At 56.4% G+C, this 14,577-nt stretch overlaps 1 protein-coding gene across 6 annotated transcripts in view; it reads left to right on the top strand.

The window, feature by feature from the left end:
* Positions 1-2,040, top strand: part of PHF12 (PHD finger protein 12) — a 41,645-nt gene extending 39,605 nt beyond the window's left edge. For 3 of the 6 annotated variants that reach the window (XM_075589231.1, XM_075589232.1, XM_075589236.1), the window contains one exon: positions 725-2,040. In XM_075589231.1, coding sequence (XP_075445346.1) covers positions 725-1,065 — 341 coding nt within the window. In that variant the 3' untranslated portion in view covers positions 1,066-2,040. The remainder of the gene's footprint in view (positions 1-724) is intronic. The other 3 variants (XR_012799787.1, XM_075589233.1, XM_075589235.1) reach the window with 3 other exon arrangements.
* Positions 2,041-14,577: the final 12,537 nt, after the last annotated feature.

A 14,577-nucleotide genomic window follows, 5' to 3' on the forward strand; every position in this document is an offset into this window, starting at 1 on the left:
TCAGGACATGTTTTAAAGAATATTCTTTGTGAACATGTCTTCTACATTATTTTGAAGGGATTAAAAGATTGATGAGCAACATAGTTATGGAAATTAGTTTTTTTATAACGTTAGCAGTATGTTACATTGTACTTTTACATTGGCAAAGTGTCTGTCTCTCTACTCCCCTTCTGATTTTGTTTTCCAGTAAGGCAAGGCGGGCATAGAAAACGCTCATTTCACATGAGTTATCCCTTTTAGATTTCCAGTTGAAAAGGAAATATTTTAATTGCCAAAGAAAGCAACCAGTCAAATGTTTATTTTTAGAACAATGTAATTGACTTCTTTAAACAAATGTACTTAATTACAAAATATATATATAATTGGCTGAATGTCTCTTTAAGAGCAGTATATTTGGCTTATGTTACCCGAGTTTAAATTATTTTACCATTGTCTAATCTCTTGGGTTTTGCCATTCATTTTCTGCTTTGTAACGTCGGCAGTTATGCTGAACACACAATTTCAACATGATGCCATATTATTGTTTCATAACTTTTCATGAGCATGTAAGATATGTATTTTAAGAACTGTTCTTGCTGAAGCGGTTCTTTGTTGTTAATATTGCCCAGTTCTGGAATCTTTCAAGCAGCAAAACATAGGAAAGTAATTTATAACCAGTTATTGTGCGGTACAGCATTTGGTTCATGAAATTAATGTTTTGTGTTTTTTTTTTTTCTTTGCCCAGAATGCCGTAAGAGCCAAAACCCAGAGGTAGAGGATATCAAGGAAGAGGGAGTGATGAGCTCTCAGGCACAAGGTCCGCATCAGCAGCCATGCAACTGTAAAGCCAGCAGCTCCAGCCTCATCGGGGGAAGTGGAGCCGGCTGGGAAGGGACGGCCCTTCTGCACCACGGCAGCTACATTAAGCTGGGCTGCATCCAGTTTCTCTTCTCAATCACAGAGTTTGCTACCAGGCAGCCCAAAGGTGAGAGTGATGCCTTAGCACAAGACCAGAACTTGGAAGACAAGATGTCTCTGAAGCCCCCCCACCAGGTGCCAGTCTTACGATCCAACTCTGTTCCTTAGGAGCAGCAAATACTATAGAACTCTTGTAGAGAGACAAAGAACTCTTCCTGAAATAAGACTGACTCCTCAGAGCAAACGTGTCCAGCGGCCTCCTGGAATACCCTGTTTTGGCCAGAAACAGTTTGCACATTTGCATGGTATGAAGAAACTTCACCTTTTTTTGTTTTTTTGTTTTTTTTTTTCCCCCCCCTTGGCTCAAGTTTTAGGGGCATTTGCACATATATTTCTATCATACATTTCATATATTATAAATATATATAAATATATATATTTTTTATTATTGTAAGATTCAAAATAACCAATCCTCCTCCTCCTCCTCCTCCTCCCCCCCAGAGTGATTTTCTCCCCGGACAGGAACAAAAGGATGTTGAAGATTTTCAGTTTCGAAAGTCATAAGGAAGGTTGTGGGGGTTTTTTTTAAGGAGTTTTTTTTCTTTTTCTCTTCACGCCATTGTAAATGGATCAAGACAAAACAAGCTCGTTCTATTTTGTGCAAGTGACAATTTTATATATAAAGAAAAATACTGTTTTTCATTAAAACAAAAAATAATAATTCTCCTTGATTTTGTTTTATTTAACAGCATAAAACTTTGGCCCAGCACAACACGCTCTGTCCTTGAACCCACAGTTGCAATAAAAGCTTCAACCCGACTGCAAAAACGGCATTGAGATCTTTGTACATACCCAACAGAAGGCTGCCCTTTTTGTCCCAAAATCTGTTTTTTTTATCATTTTTAATTGTGTACAGTGCTGCGTATGATATGCCTTTGGCTTCTGTCTGTCGTAACCAACCGTTTTGTCGTACACTTGTTGGTCCCTTTTTTTTCTTTTTTTTTTTTTTTTAATTATTGTAATACTGCTGCTCCTCCTTGGGGGAGTTGGACAAGCTAGTTTCATTGTAAATATTAATTGTATTGTTTTAGATTTTACAGAACTTTTCCCTGTATTCTGTATATATAAAACATGTTGATTCTTTCTGAACTTGTGTGTGTGATTTATTTTCATGTGTATATGTACTTCTACGTATACTTATTTCGATGTTCTCACATTTCCATGTAGTGGACCACATAATTATTAATTATTTTGAAGGACCACCATACATACTTTAAACAGTGTTAGATGCGCTAGATTAGCCGCTAGACCACACACTACACCCACTCTAGACTAGACACGCTCGACCACACACCAACCCCACACACACGCTCGACTACACACAAACACTACTCACGCCGCACACACATGCTACCCACCTGCGCGTTAGGCTGTGATTATACCAAAATTTGCGCGCACCTGAAAAACAAAATAAAACAAACCAATAAGAGTGCACATAACAAGCGCGGCGTAAGCACAGCGATGTATTGCAAAGTGTTTGTCTCAAGTGATATTTGAGATTTTGTAATTCACACACGACGGCCGCGTCACATGATTTGCACGGCCAATCACAGTACATCATCAACCAACCAATCTGGCCATTTATCCCTGCAGTAGCGCTACAAATCTCTTTGGTAAGTTCACAAAAAGCACGGCGACGTTGCTACAATGACGTCATCGGATCGCTTTGCAGCTCTGCAGTTTTTGGTATAATTTAAGGCCTTCATGTACGCGCGCTACCACCATTACACACGCACCTGCTACACACACGCTACCCCAACTACATGCACACGCTGCCTGTGCTGCACACACACGCACTAGGCCAAGGCCGCGCGCTAGATTACACACGCGCTACACCGCACACACGCTAGACCACACACGCGCACACATACTAGACCGCACACGTGCACACAGGCTAGACCGCACACGCGCACACAGACTAGACCACACACGCACACAGGCTAGACCACACACACACACACACACACACGCTAGACCACACACACACACACACGCTAGACCACACACACACACACACACACTCGCTAGACCACACACACGCGCACGCTAGACCACTCACGCGCGCGCTAGACCACTCACGCGCGCGCTAGACCACTCACGCGCGCGCTAGACCACTCGCGCGCGCTAGACCACACGCGCGCGCGCTAGACCCCACGCGCGCGCGCTAGACCCCACACGCGCGCGCTAGACCCCACACGCGCGCGCTAGACCACACGCGCGCGCTAGACCACACGCGCGCGCTAGACCACACACGCGCGCTAGACCACACGCACACACGCGCGCTAGACCACACGCACACACGCGCGCTAGACCACACGCACACACACAAGCTAGACCACACGCACACACACAAGCTAGACCACACGCACACACACAAGCTAGACCACACGCACACTCACACGCTAGACCACACGCACACTCACACGCTAGACCACACGCACACACTCACGCTAGACCACACGCACGCGCGCTAGACCACGCGCACACGCACACGCACAAGCTAGACCACGCGCACACGCACACGCACAAGCTAGACCACGCGCACACGCACAAACACAAGCTAGACCACACGCACACACACAAGCTAGACCACACGCACACGCACACAAGCTAGACCACACACGCGCACGCTAGACCACACACGCGCACGCTAGACCACACACGCGCACGCTAGACCACACACGCGCACGCTAGACCACACACGCGCGCTAGACGACACACGCGCGCTAGACGACACACGCGCGCGCTAGACCACACACGCGCGCTAGACCACACACGCGCGCGCTAGACCACACACGCGCGCGCTAGACCACACACGCGCGCGCTAGACCACACGCGCGCGCTAGACCACACGCGCGCGCTAGACCACACACGCGCGCGCTAGACCACACACGCGCGCGCTAGACCACACACGCGCGCGCTAGACCACACACGCGCGCGCTAGACCACACACGCGCGCGCTAGACCACACACGCGCGCGCTAGACCACACACGCGCGCGCTAGACCACACACGCGCGCGCTAGACCACACACGCGCGCGCTAGACCACACACGCGCGCGCTAGACCACACACGCGCGCGCTAGACCACACACGCGCGCTAGACCACACACGCGCGCGCGCTAGACCACACGCACACACACGCGCTAGACCACACGCACACACACGCGCTAGACCACACGCACACACACAAGCTAGACCACACGCACACACACAAGCTAGACCACACGCACACACACAAGCTAGACCACACGCACACACACAAGCTAGACCACACGCACACACACAAGCTAGACCACACGCACACACACAAGCTAGACCACACGCACACACACAAGCTAGACCACACGCACACACACAAGCTAGACCACACGCACACACACAAGCTAGACCACACGCACACACACAAGCTAGACCACACGCACACACACAAGCTAGACCACACGCACACAAAAGCTAGACCACACGCACACACACAATCTAGACCACACGCACACTCACACGCTAGACCACACGCTAGACCACACGCACACACTCACGCTAGACCACACGCACGCGCGCTAGACCACGCGCACACGCACAAGCTAGACCACACGCACACGCACAAGCTAGACCACACGCACACGCACACGCACACACACAAGCTAGACAACACGCACACGCACACACACAAGCTAGACCACACGCACACGCACACAAGCTAGACCACACGCACACAAGCTAGACCACACGCACACGCCTGTGCTGCACACGCTGCCTGTGCTGCACACACACGCACTAGGCCAAGGCCACGCGCTACACCGCACACACGCTAGACCACACACACGCACACATACTAGACCGCACACGTGCACACAGGCTAGACCGCACACGCGCACAGGCTAGACCACACACACACACGCTAGACCACACACACACACGCTAGACCACACACACACACACGCTAGACCACACACACACACACGCTAGACCACACACACACACGCTAGACCACACACACACTCGCTAGACCACACACGCGCACGCTAGACCACTCACGCGCGCGCTAGACCCCACACGCGCTAGACCCCACACACGCGCGCGCGCTAGACCCCACACGCCCGCGCGCTAGACCACACACGCGCGCGCTAGACCACACACGCGCGCGCTAGACCACACACGCGCGCGCTAGACCACACACGCGCGCGCTAGACCACACGCACACACACAAGCTAGACCACACGCACACACACGCTAGACCACACGCACGCGCGCACACAAGCTAACCGCACGCACACACACACAAGCTAGACCACACGCGCACACAAGCTAGACCACACGCGCACACAAGCTAGACCACACGCGCACACAAGCTAGACCACACGCGCACACAAGCTAGACCACACGCACACAAGCTAGACCACACGCACATGCCTGTGCTGCACACACACGCACTAGGCCAAGGCCGCGCGCTAGATTACACACGCGCTACACCGCGCACACATACTAGACCGCACACGTGCACACAGGCTAGACCGCACACGCGCACACAGACTAGACCACACACGCACACAGGCTAGACCACACACGCGCTAGACCACACGCACACACACAAGCTAGACCACACGCACACACACAAGCTAGACCACACGCACACACACAAGCTAGACCACACGCACACACACAAGCTAGACCACACACACACTCACACGCTAGACCACACGCACACACTCACGCTAGACCACACGCACGCGCGCTAGACCACGCGCACACGCGCAAGCTAGACCACACGCACACGCACACGCACACGCACAAGCTAGACCACACGCACACGCACAAACACAAGCTAGACCACACGCACACGCACACACACAAGCTAGACCACACGCACACGCACACACACACAAGCTAGACCACACGCACACGCACACACACACAAGCTAGACAACACGCACACGCACACGCACACACACAAGCTAGACCACACGCACACGCACACCACCTAGACCACACGCACACGCACACAAGCTAGACCACGCACACGCCTGTGCTGCACACGCTGCCTGTGCTGCACACACACGCACTAGGCCAAGGCCACGCGCTACACCGCACACACGCTAGACCACACACACGCACACATACTAGACCGCACACGTGCACACAGGCTAGACCGCACACGCACACGCTAGACCACACACACACGCTAGACCACACACACACACACACTCGCTAGACCACACACACGCGCACGCTAGACCACTCACGCGCGCGCTAGACCCCACACGCGCGCGCTAGACCACACACACGCGCGCGCTAGACCACACACGCGCGCGCTAGACCACACACGCGCGCGCTAGACCACACACGCGCGCTAGACCACACACGCGCGCGCTAGACCACGCACACACACAAGCTAGACCACACGCACACACACAAGCTAGACCACACGCACACACACAAGCTAGACCACACGCACACACACAAGCTAGACCACACGCACACACACACGCTAGACCACACGCACGCGCGCACACAAGCTAACCGCACGCACACACACACAAGCTAAACCACACGCGCACACAAGCTAGACCACACGCACACGCACACGCACAAGCTAGACCACACGCACAAACACAAGCTAGACCACACGCACACACAAGCTAGACCACACGCACACGCACACAAGCTAGACCACACGCACATGCCTGTGCTGCACACGCTGCCTGTGCTGCACACACACACGCACTAGGCCAAGGCCGCGCGCTAGATTACACACGCGCTACACCGCGCACACATACTAGACCGCACACGTGCACACAGGCTAGACCGCACACGCGCACACCGACTAGACCACACACGCACACAGGCTAGACCACACACACACACGCTAGACCACACACACACACGCTAGACCACACACACACACGCTAGACCACACACACACACACGCTAGACCACACATACACACACACTCGCTAGACCACACACGCGCACGCTAGACCACTCACGCGCACGCTAGACCACTCACGCGCGCGCTAGACCACACACGCGCGCTAGACCACACACGCGCGCTAGACCACACACGCGCGCTAGACCCCACGCGCGCGCTAGACCACACACGCGCGCGCTAGACCACACACGCGCGCGCTAGACCACACACGCGCGCGCTAGACCACACACGCGCGCGCTAGACCACACACGCGCGCGCTAGACCACACACGCGCGCGCTAGACCACACACGCGCGCGCTAGACCACACACGCGCGCGCTAGACCACACACGAGCGCGCTAGACCACACACGCGCGCGCTAGACCACACGCACACACACAAGCTAGACCACACGCACACACACAAGCTAGACCACACGCGCACACACAAGCTAGACCACACGCGCACACACAAGCTAGACCACACGCGCACACACAAGCTAGACCACACGCACACTCACACGCTAGACCACACGCACACTCACACGCTAGACCACACGCACACACTCACGCTAGACCACACGCACGCGCGCTAGACCACACGCACGCGCGCACACAAGCTAACCGCACGCACGCACGCACACACAAGCTAGACCACACGCGCACACAAGCTAGACCACGCACACACACAAGCTAGACCACACGCACAAACACAAGCTAGACCACACGCACACGCACACACACAAGCTAGACCACATGCACACGCACACAAGCTAGACCACACGCACACGCACACAAGCTAGACCACACGCACACGCACACAAGCTAGACCACACGCACACGCCTGTGCTGCACACGCTGCCTGTGCTGCACACACACGCACTAGGCCAAGGCCGCGCGCTAGATTACACACGCGCTAGACCACACACGCGCACACATACTAGACCGCACACGTGCACACAGGCTAGACCGCACACACGCACACAGACTAGACCACACACGCACACAGGCTAGACCACACACACACACGCTAGACCACACACACACACGCTAGACCACACACACACACGCTAGACCACACACACACACGCTAGACCACACACACACACGCTAGACCACACACACACACGCTAGACCACACACACACACACACTCGCTAGACCACACACACGCGCACGCTAGACCACTCACGCGCGCGCTAGACCCCACACGCGCACGCTAGACCCCACACACGCACGCTAGACCCCACACACGCGCGCGCTAGACCCCACACACGCGCGCGCTAGACCCCACACACGCGCGCGCTAGACCACACACGCGCGCGCTAGACCACACACGCGCGCTAGACCATACACGCGCGCTAGACCATACACGCGCGCTAGACCATACACGCGCGCGCTAGACCACGCGCGCGCTAGACCACACACGCGCGCGCTAGACCACACACGCGCGCGCTAGACCACACACGTGCGCGCTAGACCACACACGTGCGCGCTAGACCACACACGTGCGCGCTAGACCACACACACACGCGCGCGCTAGACCACACACGCGCGCGCTAGACCACACACACACACGCGCTAGAACACACACACGCGCGCGCTAGACCACACGCGCGCTAGACCACACGCACGCGCTAGACCACACGCACGCGCTAGACCACACGCACGCGCTAGACCACACGCACGCGCTAGACCACACGCGCACACACAAGCTAGACCACACGCGCACACACACGCTAGACCACACGCACACACTCACGCTAGACCACACGCACGCGCGCTAGACCACACGCACGCGCGCACACAAGCTAACCGCACGCACACACACACAAGCTAGACCACACGCGCACACAAGCTAGACCACACGCACACGCACACACACAAGCTAGACCACACGCACACGCACAAGCTAGACCACACGCACACGCACAAACACAAGCTAGACCACACGCACACACACAAGCTAGACCACACACACACGCACACAAGCTAGACCACACGCACACGCCTGTGCTGCACACGCTGCCTGTGCTGCACACACACGCACTAGGCCAAGGCCGCGCGCTAGATTACACACGCGCTACACCGCACACACGCTAGACCACACACGCGCACACATACTAGACCGCACACGTGCACACAGGCTAGACCGCACACGCGCACACAGACTAGACCACACACGCACACAGGCTAGACCACACACACACACGCTAGACCACACACACACGCTAGACCACACACACACGCTAGACCACACACACACACGCTAGACCACACACACGCTAGACCACACACACACACACACACGCTAGACCACACACACACACGCTAGACCACACACACATACGCTAGACCACACACACACACACGCACACTCGCTAGACCACACACACGCGCACGCTAGACCACTCACGCGCGCGCTAGACCCCACACGCGCACGCTAGACCCCACACACGCGCGCGCTAGACACCACACACGCGCGCGCTAGACCACACACGCGCGCGCTAGACCACACACGCGCGCGCTAGACCATACACGCGCGCGCTAGACCACACAGGCGCGCGCACTAGACCACACGCGCGCGCGCGCTAGACCACACACGCGCGCGCTAGACCACACACGCGCGCGCTAGACCACACGCGCGCGCTAGACCACACGCACGCGCTAGACCACACGCACGCGCTAGACCACACGCACGCGCTAGACCACAAGCATGCGCTAGACCACACGCACGCGCTAGACCACACGCACACACACAAGCTAGACCACACGCACACACACACGCTAGACCACACGCACACACTCACGCTAGACCACACGCACGCGCGCTAGACCACACGCACGCGCGCACACAAGCTAACCGCACGCACACACACACAAGCTAGACCACACGCGCACACAAGCTAGACCACACGCACACGCACACACACAAGCTAGACCACACGCACACGCACAAGCTAGACCACACGCACACGCACAAACACAAGCTAGACCACACGCACACACACAAGCTAGACCACACACACACGCACACAAGCTAGACCACACGCACACGCCTGTGCTGCACACGCTGCCTGTGCTGCACACACACGCACTAGGCCAAGGCCGCGCGCTAGATTACACACGCGCTACACCGCACACACGCTAGACCACACACGCGCACACACATACTAGACCGCACACGTGCACACAGGCTAGACCGCACACGCGCACACAGACTAGACCACACACGCACACAGGCTAGACCACACACACACACGCTAGACCACACACACACACGCTAGACCACACACACACACGCTAGACCACACACACACTAGACCACACACACACACACGCTAGACCACACATACACACACACTCGCTAGACCACACACGCGCACGCTAGACCACTCACGCGCGCGCTAGACCACACACGCGCACGCTAGACCACACGCGCGCGCTAGGCCACACACGCGCGCGCTAGACCCCACACACGCGCGCGCTAGACCCCACACACGCGCGCGCTAAACCCCACACACGCGCGCGCTAGACCCCACACACGCGCGCTAGACCACACGCGCGCGCGCTAGACCACACGCGCGCACGCTAGACCACACGAGCGCGCTAGACCACACGCACAAGCTAGACCACACGCACAAGCTAGACCACACGCACAAGCTAGACCACACGCACAAGCTAGACCACACGCACAAGCTAGACCACACGCACAAGCTAGACCACACAAGCTAGACCACACGCACACACTCGCGCTAGACCACACGCACGCGCGCTAGACCACACGCACGTGCGCACACAAGCTAACCGCATGCACACACACACAAGCTAGACCACACGCACACGCACAAGCTAGACCACACGCACAAGCTAGACCACACGCACACGCACACACACAAGCTAGACCACACGCACACGCACAAACACAAGCTAGACCACACGCACACGCACACAAGCTAGACCACACGCACACAAGCTAGACCACACGCACACGCACACAAGCTAGACCACACGCACACGCACACAAGCTAGACCACACGCACACGCACACAAGCTAGACCACACGCACACAAGCTAGACCACACGCACACGCACACAAGCTAGACCACACGCACACGCACACACACGCTAGACCACACGCACACGCACACACACGCTAGACCACACGCACACACACAAGCTAGACCCCACGCACGCGCGCACACAAGCTAACCGCACGCACACACACACAAAAGCTAGACCACACGCACACACGCGCTAGACCACACACGCACGCTAGACACCACACACGCACGCTAGACACCACGCTAGACACCACGCTGCGCGCTAGACACCACACGCTAGACCACACGCACGCTAGACCACACACACACACACACGCTAGACCACACATGCTAGACCGCGCACACGCACGCTAGACCACACGCACGCACGCTAGACCACACGCACGCACGCTAGACCACACGCACGCACGCTAGACCACACGCACGCACGCTAGACCACACGCACGCACGCTAGACCACACGCACGCACGCTAGACCACACGCACGCACGCTAGACCGCACGCACGCTAGACCGCACGCACGGTAGACCGCACGCACGCTAGACCGCACGCACGCACGCTAGACCACACGCACGCTAGACCGCACGCACGCTAGACCACACGCACGCACGCACGCACGCACGCTAGACCACACACACGCACGCTAGACCGCACGCACGCTAGACCGCACGCACGCAAGACCACACACACGCACGCTAGACCACACACACACACGCTAGACCACACGCACGCTAGACCACACGCACGCTAGACCACACGCACGCTAGACCACACACACACACACACACACACACGCTAGACCACACATGCTAGATCGCGCACACGCACGCTAGACCACACACACACACACACTAGACCGCACGCACGCTAGACCACACATGCTAGACCACACACGCGCACACGCACGCTAGACCACACACACGCTAGACCATACGCACGCTAGACCACACGCACGCTAGACCACCCACACACGCACGCTAGACCACACGCACGCTAGACCACCCACACACACACGCTAGACCACACACACACACGCTAGACACCACACACACACACGCTAGACACCACACACGCGCTACACACCACACACACGCGCTACACACCACACACACACACACGCTAGACACCACACACACGCTAGACACCACACACACACGCTAGACACCACACACACACGCTAGACACCACACACACACACGCTAGACACCACACACACACACGCTAGACACCACACACACACACGCTAGACACCACACACACACACGCTAGACACCACACACACACACGCTAGACACCACACACACACACACGCTAGACACCACACACACACACACGCTAGACACCACACACACACACGCTAGACACCACACACACACGCTAGACACCACACACACACACGCTAGACACCACACACACACACGCTAGACACCACACACACACACGCTAGACACCACACACACACACGCTAGATACCACACACACACACACGCTAGACACCACACACGCTAGACACCACACACACACACACACGCTAGACACCACACACACACACGCTAGACACCACACACACACACACGCTAGACACCACACACACACGCTAGACCACACACACGCTAGACCACACACACCTGACCACACACACACACGCTAGACCACACACACACTAGACCACACACACACACGCTAGACCACACACACACACACACTAGACCACACACACACACGCTAGACCACACATACACACGCTAGACCACACACACACGCTAGACCCCACACACACGCTAGACCACACGCACGCTAGACACCACACACACACGCTAGACACCACACACACACGCTAGACACCACACACACACGCTAGACACCACACACACACACGCTAGACACCACACACACACGCTAGACACCACACACACACACACGCTAGACACCACACACACACGCTAGACACCACACACACACGCTAGACACCACACACACACGCTAGACACCACACACACACGCTAGACACCACACACACACACACGCTAGACACCACACACACGCTAGACACCACACACACACGCTAGACACCACACACACGCTAGACACCACACACACGCTAGACACCACACACACACGCTAGACACCACACAGACACACCTGACCACTCACACACGCTAGACCACACACACACGCTAGACCACACACACACGCTAGACCACACACACCTGACCACACACACACGACCACACACACACACACGCTAGACCACACACACACGCTAGACCCCAAACACACACGCTAGACCCCACACACACACACACGCTAGACCACACGCACGCTAGACACCACACACACACGCTAGACACCACACACACACGCTAGACACCACACACACACGCTAGACACCACACACACACGCTAGACACCACACACACACGCTAGACACCACACACACACGCTAGATACCACACACACGCTAGACACCACACACACGCTAGACACCACACACACACGCTAGACACCACACACACACACCTGACCACTCACACACGCTAGACCACACACACACTAGACCACACACACCTGACCACACACACCTGACCACACACACACGACCACACACACACGACCACACACACACACGCTAGACCCCAAACACACACGCTAGACCCCAAACACACACGCTAGACCCCACACACACACACGCTAGACCACACGCACGCTAGACACCACACACGCACGCTAGACACCACACACACACGCTAGACCACACACACACGCTAGACACCACACACACACACGCTAGACACAACACACACACACGCTAGACACCACACACACACACGCTAGACACCACACACGCTAGACACCACACACACACACACGCTAGACACCACACACGCACACGCTAGACCACACACATACGCTAGACCACACACACTAGTCCACACACACACGCTAGACCACACACACGCTAGACCCCACACACACACGCTAGACCCCACACACACACACGCTAGACCACACATACACACACTAGACACCACACACACACGCTAGACACCACGCTAGACACCACGCTGCGCGCTAGACACCACACGCTAGACCACACGCACGCTAGACCACACACACACACACACACGCTAGACCACACATGCTAGACCGCGCACACGCACGCTAGACCACACGCACGCTAGACCACACGCACGCTAGACCACACGCACGCACGCTAGACCGCACGCACGCACGCTAGACCGCACGCACTCTAGACCACACGCACGCACGCACGCTAGACCACACGCACGCTAGACCACACACACGCACGCTAGACCGTACGCACGCTAGACCACACGCACGCACGCTAGACCACACGCACGCACGCTAGACCACACGCACGCACGCTAGACCGCACGCACGCTAGACCACACACACGCACGCTAGACCGCACGCTAGACCACACACACGCTAGACCACACACACGCACGCTAGACCACACACACGCACGCTAGACCACACACACGCACACGCTAGACCACACGCACGCTAGACCACACGCACGCTAGACCACACGCACGCTAGACCACACGCACGCTAGACCACACGCACGCTAGACCACCCACACACACACACACACACACACACACACACACACACACACACACACACACA

This window comes from Ascaphus truei, chromosome 3 (assembly GCF_040206685.1).
Source record: "Ascaphus truei isolate aAscTru1 chromosome 3, aAscTru1.hap1, whole genome shotgun sequence".
Lineage (NCBI taxonomy): Eukaryota > Metazoa > Chordata > Amphibia > Anura > Ascaphidae > Ascaphus > Ascaphus truei.